This window comes from Pelophylax lessonae (genome assembly GCF_965119305.1).
Source record: "Pelophylax lessonae genome assembly, chromosome: 5".
NCBI lineage: Eukaryota > Metazoa > Chordata > Amphibia > Anura > Ranidae > Pelophylax > Pelophylax lessonae.
The window spans coordinates 273,219,665-273,235,823 of NC_138772.1; the positions used below are offsets into that span (position 1 = coordinate 273,219,665).

Sequence of the window (16,159 nt, forward strand, 5' to 3'; positions counted from 1 at the left end):
CATAGAAACTTGCAGGAAATGAATGAACTACTCAAGTCTCATGTGTTACAGTGGGAAGAATCCACTGCTCTTCTTTTGGTCGAGTTGCAAAAACGCAGAGAGACTATAATGGAGAAAGATACCATCCTCATGGAAAAGGAAAGTGAAATTCAGACTTTGCAGAAGCAAAGCATGTGAGAAATGTTGGAGTTGCGTAATCAGCTGGAAAAAAGTCTTCAGTGTTTGGAAGTTACAAAAATAGACCTGCAGGAGTCGCAGGAACAGAATGTCGCTCTGAAAACGACATTGTCTCTCAGCGACAACGAGAAAAGTGAAAGAGAGGCTAAATTACTGAGTACTGTGTATGAGCTCACTACTTTGAGCAATGTGGTAGATGAATGGCGTGCGGACTGTGAAAGTTGGAAAGGGGAAGCCCAACGTGTCCAGCAGCAGTTAAAGGAGAAAGAAGCCTGTGTGGCAGAATTACATTCTTATTCCCAGATGCTAGCCAATGAGGTGAAGGCTCTTATGCAGGGAAAAGGAGATTGTGAACATAAGAGGGAAAAAGTAGAGGCACAGCTTCTGGAATCGCAAGTCAAGGTGTCAGAAGGTGACCGATTGTGTGCTAAGCTGTCAGAGAAGGCAAACCGACTGCAGGTTGAGTTGGACAATGTTACAAATCAGCTTTCTCAAGCAGACAGCAAATCTAGAGAAATTGCGGAAGATTTTTCTATCTTGGAATCGCAGCTGCAAGACACGCAGGAACTCTTACAGGAGGAGAGGTGTCAAAGGCTGAGTTTTAGCACAAAGCTCAAACAAATGGAAGATGAGAAAAATGGCTTCCTGGAACAATTAAAAGAGGAGGAGGAAGCAAAGAAAAACCTATCAGAGCAAGTCGCAACATTGCAAGCTCAGATAGCGTATATGAAAAAACGCATGGAAGAAAGCGTTGGTTCATTACAGTGTGTTGAAGATGTGAAAAAGAAGTTTGATCAGATGCTTGGTGAAGAGAAGACTGTGTCTGCAAAATATGCAGAAGAACGCGCCCGTGCAGAAACGGAGGTGCGTGATAACGAGAGCAAAGCCCTGTTCTTGGCTCGCTCCTTGGAGGAAGCTCTAGAGTGTAAAGTTGAACTAGAAAGAGTTAACCAACAGCTGTGTACAGAAATGGAAGATTTGGTCAGCTCCAAGGATGATGTTGTGAAAAGCGTTCAGGAGCTAGAAAAGTCTAAGCGAGTCTTAGAACAGCAAGTAGAAGAGATGAAGATTCCGTTGCAGGAACTGGAAGAGGAATTCCAGGCAACAGAGGATCTGTCCCAAAGAGGGGATAGTGTGCCTGATGCAGTTTTTAAAAGGATCAGTGTTTTGGGGTCTGTCCTGAGTGATCCTCAGAAATGTGATGACATGTGGCTTGAATCACCCCTTTGGAATAAACCGTTCCTTCAAAAACTTCAAGCATTGGAAAATGTATCATTAGAACTTCAGCAAACAAAGGAGCTGAGTAAGAAATGTGATGATTTCTCAGTTCAGGCTGAAAACCTAGTGGGGAAAACTAAGGCTGTTGGTGAAAACGTGAAGCAAATGAATAAGTGCCTTTCAGGGAGTGTTTCCAAAATGGAACTGGTGAAAGACGGGTGGCAGAAGTTTGATCGTGATCTTGAGATGCATTCCATGTGGAATTCAGATAGAGAAAAGGAACTAGGTGACTTTGAGCGGTCAAATAGTTCAGCAGAAAGTGCATTGAAGAAACCTGTAAAAGAATGTGTTGCAGTTCCATGCTTCTTCACTGATGCAGAGAGGAGGTCTATAATGGATACCACCCAGATCGCTGGGTTCAACTGTGTTGTTGCCTTTGACCCATATGATGATGGAAGGAAAGTTGATAAAGTACAGACAGTTCTTGGAACAAAGCTAAGTGAAGCAGAGGTTCTCAAAGTGTTGTGGAAATCATTTGTTGATTGCAGAGAGAGGCGTCTTAAGAATGTTGAAGACTTTAAGACTAGCAAAATTGAGTTACCTATGGATCACGGTCCTCCATGGTGGATTGGACAGACGGTTATGAGGGACAAGCTGTCTGACATTTATGAGAAAGCTGTCAATGAAGATGACAGAAACGAGAAGGAGCAAAATGATGCCAAAAATGCAGTTGAAGAATGTGTATATGAGATTAAAGACAAACTGTGTGGCATTTATGAGAAAACTGTCAATGAAGATGACAGAAACAGTTTCATCCGGAAGCTTGAGGATAATAAGAGGCTTATCAGTGAGTCAGCAGTGCCTGACACATGCGTGCCTGGAAATATGTGTCCCAACCCTAGGGTTGAAACAAGAGGGGGGGGTATGTGACAGGAAGTCAGGTAAATCTGGGAATGTAGTCACTGAGAGGAGACACATTCCCACCTGCTTTGAAAAGTTCAGTAATTACTATAGGGTGTCGGCTGCCAAAGGCAGCAGGAAGGTGTAAAGAAGTTGAAAGGCCTTCAGCTGTTCAGAATGAGGAAATTAAGGCCTCTATAATTGGTCCAAAGAAAGTCTATGCATTGCTGCCTCCTGTCGCCGTGTAGGCTGGGAGAGGAGGACAGACATACGTGTACCTCCCGACGCCGTGTGGGCATGGGAGAAGGACTGCTGCCGCCTGTCGCCGTGTGGGCTGGGAGAGGGGGACAGTCGGATGTGTGCCTCCCGACAAGCTGGTGAGCATGGGAGAAGACCCCCTAAAGCGATGTGAAGCTAAGGAGGGTAACCAAGTGTGAAGACGTCTCAAAGGTGAGGACATGGACTGTTTTGCTACGTGGAAAGAAAACAAAGGGACATGTTCCATGTGAAGAGTGTGAAGAGTAAAGGGATCTGTTAAATGAACTGTGTTCAATGTGAAGAGTCTGAAGAGTAAAGGGACCTGTTATAGATAAAACATGGACTGTTGAGTATCCGCTGTAGGATAAGAAAGTTTGCTCCAACAGTAGGTTGGGGACAGACTTCTTAGGTAGGTTCCAGCGTGAGAAGGTAGCCGCCCACAGAGGCAAGGATTTATTTTGTCTTTTATTTTATTTTGGCTGTTTTGACGCTTGCAATTGTGTGAAGTAAATTGCATGAATAAATCAGTCTTGTTTTCAACCTCTGCTCGGCTATCTCTCTGTGAAAACGCACCCCCAAAGGGGTCATCCACGCCTACCACCGAGCTAATCCCTTACACCCCCTATTATTTATTTTACCCCTGTTTGCCAGTTTCTAGTTTAATTTTGTCCAAATGGAACTTTTTTATGTTTAGTTTATTATACGGAAAGTATTGATGTTTTCTTTGGTTTTTTTTGAGATACAAAAAATAAAGAAAATGAAAATAAAAAATGGCCTATCTGAATTTGTTAACATGTTTAATATTGTGCATAACCTGAAAAATATGTTTTATACATTAATTCATAAAAGAATAAAGGGTCATATCAATAGTTAGATCTTTGGTGTGAAAATACAAAAATAATGGTGAAGAGTTCAAATTATTTAATTATAAAATTTGATAGAACAGATAGAATAGACAAACATTATCTTCATCATAACAGAACACATGCCTTTTGATTAGAAAAGTATGGCATTATGAGCAGCATCTTCCTTCTTCTCACATTTATCAAGATGAGCATGTGCTCCGCATTTCATCTATTTCTTGGACTTCCGCGAGCCGAAAGTTCTTTCTGAATAAAATGTTGAGTTTACTAGAGAAAATTCTTCCGGGAACTCATTTGGTTTGATCATGCGTGTTGGGATTTGTAGCTGTGTGTCGGCCGAATTGTGTACTGACAGGCGAACAATCGTCCGTTCTGGTGTCCGCAGACAAAAATTTTCATGTTTGCAAGAAAGACTTTTGTCCGCGGATTGTGCGCAGACATCTGTCGGAGGCACCATACTAACACGCGTACAATCGGCAGATCTTTCGTCCGCCGACGTTTGTATGCCGACGATCGGTACGTGTGTACGGGCCTTAAGAGTCTTTTGAAAGCCACCATACTACCCGCAGAAACCACCTCTTGTGGTAGAGAATTCCACAATCTTGTAGCCCTAACAGTAAAGAACCCCCCCACGTTGCCTGAGGTTAAAACGCTTCTCCTCTAATCGCATTGTATGGCCTCGAGTCCTCGTGCAATCCCTTCGATTGAACAGCTTTTTTTCTAAGCTGAGATCCCCATTGAGATATTTGTAAATTGCTATCATGTCCCCCCTCAGGCGTCTCTTCTCCAGGATGAATAAATCAAGCGATTGCAGACGCTCTTCATAGTTAAGGTCCTCCAATCCCCTAATCATTTTAGTTGCCCTTCTCTGGACTCTCTCCAGCTCCAACACATCCCTCCTGAGGACTGGCGACCAGAACTTCATAATTATTAAACAGCTGCTGCGTCTACAGGGCTCTAATGAGGAAAGTGGTAAGGTCTGCATCCCTTTAGTCATGATTTCCCTTTGGGAGTATCTCACTAAAATGCCATTTTTGTTGTAGGGGATGCTTAAAAATCTGATTTGCATCTTAGTGCAGACTTCTGGGAAAATCAATAAGCCAATCACACAAGCAGGAATTTACATACTGGAGGGCGTTCTGTACACCATCTGTGTACAGAACACCTCCAGGTTACCATAATACATTTTACAGAAAATTACAGCGCTGCAGATTCGAAAGGGAGGTCATTTTTAATAACATTCAATTACAATGTACCAGTCCCCTGACGAAGTCATCTTTCTGACAAAACACATTGGGCGTGACTACGATTCTATGTTATCATGCATGCTCGCCAACCAGTGTGTGGAGTTGGGTGTGGCCACACAGCTTGCTGCTTTGGGAGAAGCATTTTGTTGTTCACTGCTTTAAGCGGATTTTAGACTCTGCTCTTGTGCCGCCTGCTATCATGTCTTTTAAATAAATAATTTTTTGATTACACGATGGGTGCATTTATTTTTTTTATATCTTCCACCATATCCTTTATGCTGATGGAGTAATCCTGATTGGATACGTGCCTGGAATCATCCTGATCAAAGGGATTTAACAAATGTGTGTTTGTCAGGGATGTGCTGGTCATAGTGCTATTAAAGGCAGATGCAAATGCGCATGCGCGTTCCCACAAGTGCCCATTGTGTCAGGCGCATGCGCACAAATATTCGTGTACACCCACCAATATATATTGGCGTCAAGTGCCATATATAAGTGCAGCAGCTGCACTAAGGCTTTGCTGTCTGATCTGCAGCTGTACTTGTGTTCCTAAAACCTGATCATGTTACTCCTGTGTTTGACCCAGCTTGCCTTTGACTCTGTTGAATATCTCCCACCATGACCTTGGCCTGTATCTGGACTTTGCTGTTATCTTTTGCTCTTCTGACTGAACTCACGTTGCCAATCTCTGCCTGTACCCTGACTATTCTTTGCCTACTGTCTATGCCTGCATCTAATCGTCTCTTAAGGCTTGTCTGACCACGCACCCTGTGTCTCTTCTGCTACACATGCACCTGCCTGATCCCTGCTGCCACCAGCCCGGAATCTGTTGGTCTGCCAACGCCTGCCATTTTACCTTCTGGTCCACTCTGGTGGTATATCCACCACACTGCAGATGATCAAGACACCCATACATCACAACTCTCTCGTGGCCACTGTTACAACATCAGTGGTCCCTGACCTGGGGTTGTATGAAAGGCCTTCCCTCTACATGTCAGGCTCAGCCATGAGGTACGTGACAGCGTTTGACCATTTATGTGATGGTCCCCTGGATCTGGTAAGATGCTCACCTATATGGTGTCACTCGGTGGTGGATGCACAAAAAAGTGGGGGCGTGGGGACACCTATATGAGAAATGGAATGTTGATTCATTTCTTAAACTTTTCTATTTTTGGAATCTCTGTAGATTAGTTCTTATGGACTAATTTTATTTTGTCACTTTATATTTTTATCACTTTATTTGCTTTTCACTTATTTATTGTAATGGTGTATCATTGCATCACTAGTTTTTTTATTTAGTGCTACTTTTTAGTATTTTTATTCAATTACAATATGACTTGTGTTACAATTGTATACTACATCATATTTTTTTAATTTTTTATTTTATTTGCTTTTTTTTTTTATTTGCTCCCTACCTCCTAAAAGTGGAGTTACCCCTAATAAGCGAATGTGCAGAATGCCGTAATCTAGAGCAACCAATCATAATTATTTTTTTCCTTGAATCACACATCAATAAACTGTGGGTTTTAGAAATCTTTATATCACCTTTACGTCTTTTGCAAGATTTTAGTGTTTTTTTTTTTATGTATGTTTAAAGACAAACTATAAACTGTAAAATAACACAACTGGCAATCCGCAGCTTTTTGTTTCGAATGTAATTGTTTTCCCCACACACTGACAAGCTGTAGTTTTACATTACTTGGCCTAAAGGATAGCATAGTGTGTATTTCTTTAAATCCATTTAATCCTTGGTAAACAGCACATTTGATACAGACAGATGCCCATCCTGAACACCAATCTAAATGTATAGCCTTAGGGAGACTGAATGCAAAGATAAAACATTTTTGAGAAAAGTGAAACCCTCTATGTGAGAATATACAGGTTTAAAGCAGTGTAAGTCACCGGACTGAAAAGGGGCAGCTGAGCATCTACCTAGAGGTAAGTCCATTTAGGCTGGGGGTCCTGGCAGGTGACAGTTTCCCAGGCTGATGGTCAGGTTTCCCAAGGGGGGTGGCACTGAGGGTGGCAGTGGGTGGGTGTGTGTGTGAAGCTCCACATGGGCTTGTGGTGACCCACATGCTGAGTTCAAAATGGTACTAGCTTTCAATCTAGTGGGCAGTGCCGTGGGAGCAGAAGTGCAGAATGTGGACAGGGCTTGGCACCAAATTCAGTCTTTTTGGCTTTGTGTAGTCCCAGACATGAATTGTATGGAGGAGGGGAACAAGCTTCCATGTCTTGGTGGGTTGAGTAGGCCAGGAAGAGAGTATGTCTGTTTACTGATAAACCTAAACATAGCTTCTCAGAGGCAGCAGTAGGACACAGAAGAGCTAGATTAAGGAATTTATTTAAAAATTGGTAACTTCTGCCAGTCGTATGCTACCCATGGGTAAGACATTTATTTTTAAGGATACTATTATGTCCAAATCATTTAAAAAGTACCCTGTTGCCATTTAAGGGGGTTGCAATATTGTATAAAAATTAACTATATAATTTTTTATTTATTTAAATGTATTTAGTTTCCCATTTTAATTAAAATAAGGTGCTTTTTGATTATTTTTCCTCTAGAATGATTTTTTTTTTCTTAATCATTCAGTATTAACTGAATATACATTTTAATTCAATTTTAACTAATTATTTGATTTAAATCGAAAATAAATTCCACTGAATACTTATCTCCATCTTTTAGCGATGCAACCCTTCAATCCCTCTCCAGCAACATACATGTTCTTCCATACATGCGCTTGTGAGTGATTCATTCTGGCACTATAAAGTGCTCATAGAACGTCTGCCTTGCTGTACATGCACAGCTCAGTGTACATTTAGTAGGAGGTTGCAATTAGGCAGGTACGTCTGGTAAAGCTTTTCTCTTCTGCGATAAAGTGCTGTCTATTCACAATTCTTTTTATTGTAGATTCACTTTCGAGTTCCACTTTAAGCTATTATTACCTGGGTGCTTAGTCTGATATTGTTGTTTATATCATTTTTTAAAACTTGATGAAGGAGAAATTTTTAATTCCCCAAAAATGATATACAATTTTACTATCAACTAAATGGCCAAGATCAATATCATGGTCAAGAGCGGTTTGCCTGCTTTTTTGTCCCTTAGAGGTTCAACTCTCTTAGTTGGCATCAAGAGCTTGCTTTATCTGCTTCTTTATCCAATATTTTTATCCCAAGAGTTATTTTTAATATTAAACTGGAACTGCTATTTTTTTCTTTAATTTATTACAGCCCCTGAGTAAGTTAGTGAGACATGCAGGTGCTGTACACAATTAAATATACTAATACACAGTGTACGTGCATGTCCAAAAATAAGGATCATTCAAGGGTATAATCTTTCCTTTTAAAAACAATTAGAAGCAGTTTGGCACAGGTTCATAGGTGTACCTAATTATTTACTGTATTGTATCAAGCCATTGTGATAATTATACCCAATATTATATTAATTTATAGGTAAATGTTAATAATACCAATACATACAGTATCTTACCTGGAATGCTGCACAAGATTTGATTGGATAAAGGTAGATATGACTGAGTGTGATTGGTCTTTCATTTTTAGACACATTTCCTCTTCCTTCACAAGCACAAATATGCTCCACTTCAGAAAATCTGGAAAATGTAGGATTTTTGGGGACAATCACATCTTCTGAGATTTTGCCATTGATAGTGCTGCTTTTTTCTGAATTGCTTTCCGTTTGAGACAAGTTGATTCTGGCAATCTTTTCAACATCATACATTTGGGCAGTGCAATATGATGATCTTTTAACGAATGTATCTACTATAAACTTTAAAAATACTTGAGCATCTTCAAATGTAGACATAAAACCAAATGATATTCTGATTGAGCCTGTTGGTCGGCCATTAATGATGTCCATGTTATCACCGCATATATGTCCAGCCTTTGTGAAAAAAAAAATAGTAAAGTGATATTAATTTATATTGTTGAGCAATTTCAATAACTAACCTAGTTATCAGTGATCAGATTTAAATAAAACTAAGGATTAATCCTGTCCTAAACATGTCATGGTCTATTTTTATCTCTGGAAATCCAGTGATGAAATCAATAAGCCATCTTCTATCTATAGCCATTACTTTAAAGAGTAACTCCACTTTTGTTGAAAAAAAAAAAAAAAAACATTCCCCTCTGGATGCTCTATGTACATTGCAAGGATTTTAACAAACTAACTTTAAAAAACAAACCTTTTGTTATTCTGAAGAAATCCGTGTGTTTGTCTGTGTCCATGGTTAGGGAATCTAATGGGAGTGTTTTTTTTTTAATTTTCAATCATCTGCTGCACCTGCAGGGCTCTAATGGGGAGTATTGCAGGGTCTGCATCCCTTTAGATGTGATTTCCTATTAGGAGCATCCCACCAAAAATGACATTTGCAGGGGATGTTCAAAATCTGACTTGTATCTTAGTGCAGACTTCTGGGAAAATCAGTGAGCCTATCACACAAGCAGAAAATGATGTTTCTGGGGAGTGTACAGTACACATTCTGTGTACAGAACACCTCCAGGTAGCCACATCGCATACCGTTTTACAGAAAATTACAGAGCTGCAGATTGTAAAGGAAAGTTAATTTTAAAGAACACTCAATTACAATATGACTTGAGTCACAATTGTATATGCTATATTATTATTTTTTTTATTTGCAATTTTTTTTCCCCCCGCAAAAGTGAAGTTACGTTTTAAGGACTTGAAGATGATAGTGTTTGATCTCTACATGCAGACAGAAACTCTCAGCTTGAGGCAACACTAAAATCAAATTATGTATCTAGGCTATCAACAAATGGTACACTAATTAATCACCAGATTCTGCACTTCATTCTAAAAGCATAATAATATTTAAACTAGGAAAAATTCTACAAAATATTTTTTAGTGGACAAAATATTTTGGAATAGGGTTTTTTTCAGCTTAAAATGGAAGTGCAATGATTTAAAAAAAAAAAAAAGAATCATATTCAGCTAAATTGGTTTGCAGCATTGGTCTGATGCTGCATCTGTCCCTGCCATCTCTAAACTGTCAGTCACCAGATCCCTGCTCTGCCCCCTCCAGTGCTCACTGGAGCATTGGGCTGTGGAAGGGATAGGAGTGACTGGCTTAGCCTCTCAGCGGTGTAATGAGAGGCTGAACAAGTTGCTGCACAGGACTCTTGGTGGATCCTGGCATTAAAGTCAGGATCTTTCCAGAGCCTGGACCCGCTGAGTGATGTCAGCTGACAGCAGACTTTAGCTTGCTGTCAGCTGAATATAGGTCACAGGAGTGCAGAACTAAGTGTACTCCTGTGACCCACAGGAACAGTAGGGCCAAAAGAGCTTTGACCCTACTTCTCCTTTAAAGCGGACAGTCTGGGATTTATAAAAGGTGAAAATGTCCATTCTGTTTAATTTATTTCTTAATAGAGCAAAAACCTGAAAGAAGCTGAACAACACTGAACTCTAAGCAGATATAAAATATGCAGTTTATAATCATTAATACATTATTAAATATCTTTTTTTTTTGCTGGGTTTACATCTCTGTGCAGAGTGTCTCAAAGCAGGGGTCAGGAGCATCCCTGTTCACCGTTTCAGGTCTGATTTTGGTCCGAATTTTTGGTTGAATTGAAACCTGAAACAGACCAGAAGTTGCAGAGGACTCCCGTGCAATTTGTTCTGCAGCTGTCCCAAAGCTTTGGGAACCGGCTCCATTGAGAGCCGGTCACAGGCTCCTGACATGTGAATTGGATGTGGGGAAACCCGCATCCAATTTCCAATAGTGTGAACCCAGACCTAATGCATGCATTGTAAGATTTGATCTGGTATCCACCTCTTGCAGTCCCTCTACAGCAGAACTGGAGTGTGAGAGTAAGAAGCAGTACAGGGAGCCAATCAATTCATGTGCTGACAAAAAGCATGTTAATATGAAAAGCAAGCAGAGTGACTACAGAGAAATTAGCTCATCACTGTGCTGCTTCTCTTATTTTTAATTTCAGGCTGATGCAGTTCTAGGACATCCAGAGCTCAGAGAAAATGGTTTAAATTATTCTGGCCATCACTGCAAAACCTTTCTAGCGCGAGAAAAAAAAATGTGGGAGAAATCTTGGAACAAATTTCTGCATTCTCTTTATTGGGCTGTGTAGGGCTAGAGGTGCAGCTCTCACCGAAGCATCCCCTAATGGTGGTGGTGTGTTATTATTACCCCTGCATTAGTAACTGCTCATAATAGTATGAATGTCAATAATGTGAAATGCAAGGGCACATGCACTTTTAGTACAGATGTCAGCTTTCAGCATTTATGAGCAAAAGTCTGTGCTTGAGACAAACATTTCCACCTGCTGTACAATTTTAGGGAAAGGACCCTAGAGATGGGCAGAAGAGCTCCTCTGTTGCAAACTGGGCCTATTTATGCCACGTGTCTCACCTGCAGACCCAAAAATCTACAGGTCTATCAAATATGTTTTCCATGCCTCTGGTACCAGTCTAAGCTCTAAAAAAAATCTGATATTTTGCCAAAAAAGCTTGAAGAAGTTCACCTTAAAAAAAAAAAAAAGGTGCCTGGAAAGCATTGCAACCGTGAACACACTGACAGGAAGAATATATGAACTGCTCAACAGCACCCAACAGTGCCATGGTAGTTCATTGAAACTACAAGCCGACAGCCGCAAAGGCTGTTGGGATTTGTAGTTTCCCATTCACAGAGGACTGTAAAAGAATTACATGGTTGGACAGTGACAGCGCCTGCCCGCTGTCACTGGGGAGGAGGGTAGAGGGGGGAGGCTGCAGCACGTGTGGAACATGTTACATGTTCCAAAAGGTGAACTTATGCTTTAAAAAGTGGGAAAAGCATTTATTGAGTAGTACATTAGGACTCTAGGTAACCAAAAGAAGAACTGACAATTTCTCGTTTAGTTCACAAAGTTTGTCATACCAAAATAAAATGGGCGGATTTGCGGGGTGAGGAAGCCATCCCCACCGGGAGCAGACAGTTATAATCGCAAGAGAATCCGGCAGGCTGGTGGTACCCAAGTTGATCAATCGATTAACTTAGTACATTCAGCCTGGCCAATAACGGTTCAAATCTTGTATGGCCGGCCTTACTGTTGTATGAGCAATAATCCTCTAATCTTGACGCCGCAAGCCTCTTTTTGTTTCTGTTTATCAGGTCATGTGCTGGGAATGCACGGACACTTAAATTGCAATATATTGGTACTCGTAAAAAAAATAAATAAAAAATTATATATATATATATATATATACACACACACACACACACACACACACACACACACACACACACACACACACAAACACAAACTATATTACCAAAAGTATTGGGATGCCTGCCTTTACATCCACATGAACTTTAAATGGCATCCCAGTCTTAGTCTGTAGGGGTCAATATTGAGTTGGCCCACCCTTTGCAGCTATAGCAGCTTCAACTCTTCTTGGAAGGCTGTCCACAAGGTTTAGGAGTGTGTCTATGGGAATATTTGACTATTCTTCCAGAAGCACATTTGTTGGGTCAGGCACTGATGTTGGAGAGAAGCCCTGGCTCACAGTCTGCGCCTCTAATTCATCCCAAAGGTGTTCTTTAGGGGTTGAGGTCAGGACTCTGTGCAGGCCAATCAAGTTCCTCCACCCCAAACTTGCTCATCCCCCTATACGCGTCGCGTCATGCGCTATGGGCCCTCGACTTCCTCAGTAGGGGTACTTGCTTTGTGCACTGGTCCAAATCATTTGGTGGAGGGGGGATTATTATGATGTGGGGTTGTTTTTCAGGGGTTGGGCTTGGCCTCTTAGTTTCAGTGAAGGGAACTCTTAAGGGGTCAGCATACCAAGACATTTTGGACAATTCATGCACCCAACTTTGTGGGAACAATTTGGGGTTGGTCCTTTCTGTTCCAACATGACTGTGCACTATTGCACAAAGGAAGGTCCATAAAGACATGGATGAGTGAGTTTGGGGTGGAGGAACTTGACTGGCCTGCACAAAGTCCTGACCTCAACCCGACAGAACATCTTTGGCATGAATTCTGGAAGAATGGTCAATTATTACCTTATACACACTTCTAAACCTTATGGACAGTCTTCCCAGAAGAGTTGAAGCTGTAATAGCTGCAAAGGGTGGGTCAACTCAATATTGAACCCCTTGGACTAAGATTATGGATGCCATTAAAGCGCATGTGCGCATAAATACAGGCATCCCAAAACTTTTGGTAATATAGTGTGTATATACATATATACATGTATATATAATTAGCTAGGATGCATTACACCAACATGTTTGTCACAAGACAATCTTTATTGTGACTTTAAACAGGCTTGTTTTCAGCTGCATGAAATTAACATTCACACATACAAACAAACAAATACATAGTAGCATTAGTAGTAGCAGCAGCCTTCTCATCCATCCATGCAGGGAATTATCTTCTTCCTGTCCACACAAAACCCAGAACAGCCAACACAAACCTAAGACCCCCTCATCTTCTTCCTATTTCCTTTTCCACTTCCTCAGTCATTAACCCTGCATTGTCTCTTAATGGGCCCACTTCCAAAAATGACGGAATATATACCTGCCATATACCTGCCCTCTATGGTTTAATATAAATTATATATTTAGTGTAAGGGGGAGGTGCTCAACTGGTATTGAGAGTGGTAAACCATGCACAAGACACCCAGGAGCAGTCTAAGCAGTCTTGTACTGCACTTTTATTCAGCTAGGCAGCAAACAAAAACAGTCTTCAATCCAGTATAGCTTTTTTACAGCAAGTCTAGAGCATAAAAAAAATAAAACATCTGTTTGTCCGAACCATTAACTATACACTCAACATGAAGGAAGTTTTGGGACTTTGAGTGAGAGACATGACCAGGATAGCAGGAAAAAAGATCTCATTTATTGATACATACATGCATACAGATAAAAATCATGACATACAATTATGTGTTGGACATCAATAAGTAAACGATAAAAAAGGGGGGAGATAGTACATCCCAATTCCAGTTTTCATAGGATCAGCATGGCAATTGTACATACAAAAGTATATTCATAAACATCATTAGACTGCAATGGTCAACAGTATTAAAGTGATGGATAATGATCAAAACATCATAATAACTCGACGCGTTTCGTGGTCTTAGTATGCCACTTCATCAGGAGTAGATGTATGATCTGTGTGTGTAAAGAAATATATATATATGTAAAAAATGGCAAATGAGGACGAATAAAAACTGGAAGAAAAAAAGGGGGGAAGAAGAGGAGATGTAGACCTCTAATTCCCAAACTTACGTTGCTTTGCAGGTGTTTGCTGGCCAAGGGAAAAGGACATGGCCCGGATGGTCTCCCACGGGAGCTGAGGGTCCACAGGGCGGACAAAGAGGGGCCGGACACGTCACACACATGAAGAGTGTGGGCTGGAGTATATGATGTAGAGACATTGCTTGTGGCAGCAGAACAGGAAATATCTGTCAATTAGTGAAGATTATATACATATATGGATGTGTCAAATATGTCATAAGTACATATGTATCTAATAGTAGAAATATCATAGTGCTGCTGCCACCAAAGAAAGAGTATAGAGGGTGCCAGAGGGAGGTGGGAATCATCCATGGTGAGGTGAAAGAATGGTATTGAGTGCATGATATAGGAAATTGCTTGCCCATAGTATCAAAGATAGACCATATAAAAAAGTGACGATAGTATGTGAGAACCCCTGAGAGGGGTATGATACTGTGCAGAAACAAAGGGGAATGTGAGAAAAAAAAGAAGGACCCGATAACCAAAAGTAAAAAGTGAAGTGGAAAACCGAATGAGTAGAGGCCTGAAGAGACATACCGAATTGAAAGCCCAGACTATGAACATGGGTGTTCCGTCCCCGCCGATCACAGCTCCGCACTGCGGGCCCAGTGTCACGCCAGTGTATAGAGGTGGCCACCACCGAAGCGGCAGGCCGAGTAGGCAAACCGTCTCCACGGTTGCTTAAAATACACTGTAGATGGAAGGCAGAACGTCAGCGTCGTGGCGTCATATGATGACGTGTCCAGGCTCCATGACCTAGAAAATACCTTATACCTTAATCTTATTAAGATTCTGAGAAAATACGTTTTTTTTTGCCCACATTAGTCATAAACCCTCCTTAACCTTAGAGCCCATCACTGTGTGTATGTGAGAAACCTAGGTGACACATACACACTGTCAACAATCCTGTCAGTCAGTGCCTCACAAAATACATACTGTAAAAAAAATGCAGCAAAGTTAGGCTCCATGTACACGGGACGTTGTAAATGGCCGTTTAGGAGCAGTTGGGCATTTTTTTCAGAAGCCCCTGAACCCATCTACATTTTATCTTATCTGTCCATGTACACAGGGTCATTTACAGTCATTTGCAGGCAGTTGAGTTCAGGGACGTTTTTTGGAACGCAATTATTTGCGTTCGAACGTGTGTTTCCCGGCGTTTCAAACGCAGAAACGTGGCCAAACGTGACCAAACGTGACTGAACGTGATGAACGTACGTTCAGCCACGTTATACATTTTTTTCTTCCATTCAAAATCAATGGTTCCCTATGGGAGCCTATTGATTTGAATGGAAGTCGCACTGCAAGTCGGATCAGGATGATCCGACTTGCGGCGCGACTTGCACTGTGAGAATCTTGAGGGGGAACTCCACACCACAAATGGGAAAAAAACTGCATGGGGGTCCCCCCCAGGTTCCAAACCAGGCCCTTCGGGTCTGGTATGGAATTTGAGGGTAGCCCCATGCCCAAAAAACGGAGTGGGGTCCCCCCAAAATCCATACCAGACCCTTCTCCGAGCATGCAGCCCGGTAGGGCAGGAAGGGGGAGGGGACGAGCGAGCGGCCCCACCCCCCCTGGACCATACCAGGCCACATACCCTCAACATGGGGGGGTGTTGGTGCTTTGAGGCAGGGGGAGCTCTGCACCCCCCACCTCAAAGCACCTTGCCCCCATGTTGATGGGGACAAGGGCCTCATCCCCACAACCCTGGCCGCTGGTTGTGGGGGTCTGCGGGCAGGGGGCTCATCGGAATTTGGAAGCCCCCTTTAACAAGGGGGCCCCCCAGATCACCGACCCCCTCCCTATGTGAATGGGTATGGGGTACACTGTACCCCTACCCATTCACCCCATAAAAGGCAGTGCATGTAAATAACGACAGGAGACTTTTGGAAAGTTTCCCCCTGCCCCAAAGCACCAACACCCCCCCATGTTGAGGGCATGTGGCCTGGTATGGTCCAGGGGGGGTGGGGCTGCTCGCTCGTCTCCTCCCCCTTCCTGCCCTACCGGCTGCTCGAATAAGGGTCTGGTATGGATTTTGGGGGGGACTCCACGCCGTTTTTTCAGCGTGGGGTTACCCTCAAATTCCATACCAGACCCGAAGGGCCTGGTTTGGAACCTGGGGGGGACCCCCACACAGTTTTTTTTCCATTTTTGGTGTGGGGTTCCCCCCTCAAGATTCTCACAGTGCAAGGTGCGACTTCCATTCAAATCAATAGGCTCC

General features: G+C 42.0%; 1 protein-coding gene across 1 annotated transcript in view; it reads right to left on the bottom strand.

Moving 5' to 3' along the window:
• The window catches only part of MOCOS (molybdenum cofactor sulfurase), a gene marked incomplete at its 5' end in the record, with an annotated part of 544,533 nt that overhangs the window by 110,793 nt on the left and 417,581 nt on the right, over positions 1-16,159 (bottom strand). Inside the window, one exon of the mRNA XM_082258939.1 lies at positions 8,154-8,564. Within this exon, the coding sequence (XP_082115065.1) occupies positions 8,154-8,564 (411 nt within the window). The remainder of the gene's footprint in view (positions 1-8,153; positions 8,565-16,159) is intronic.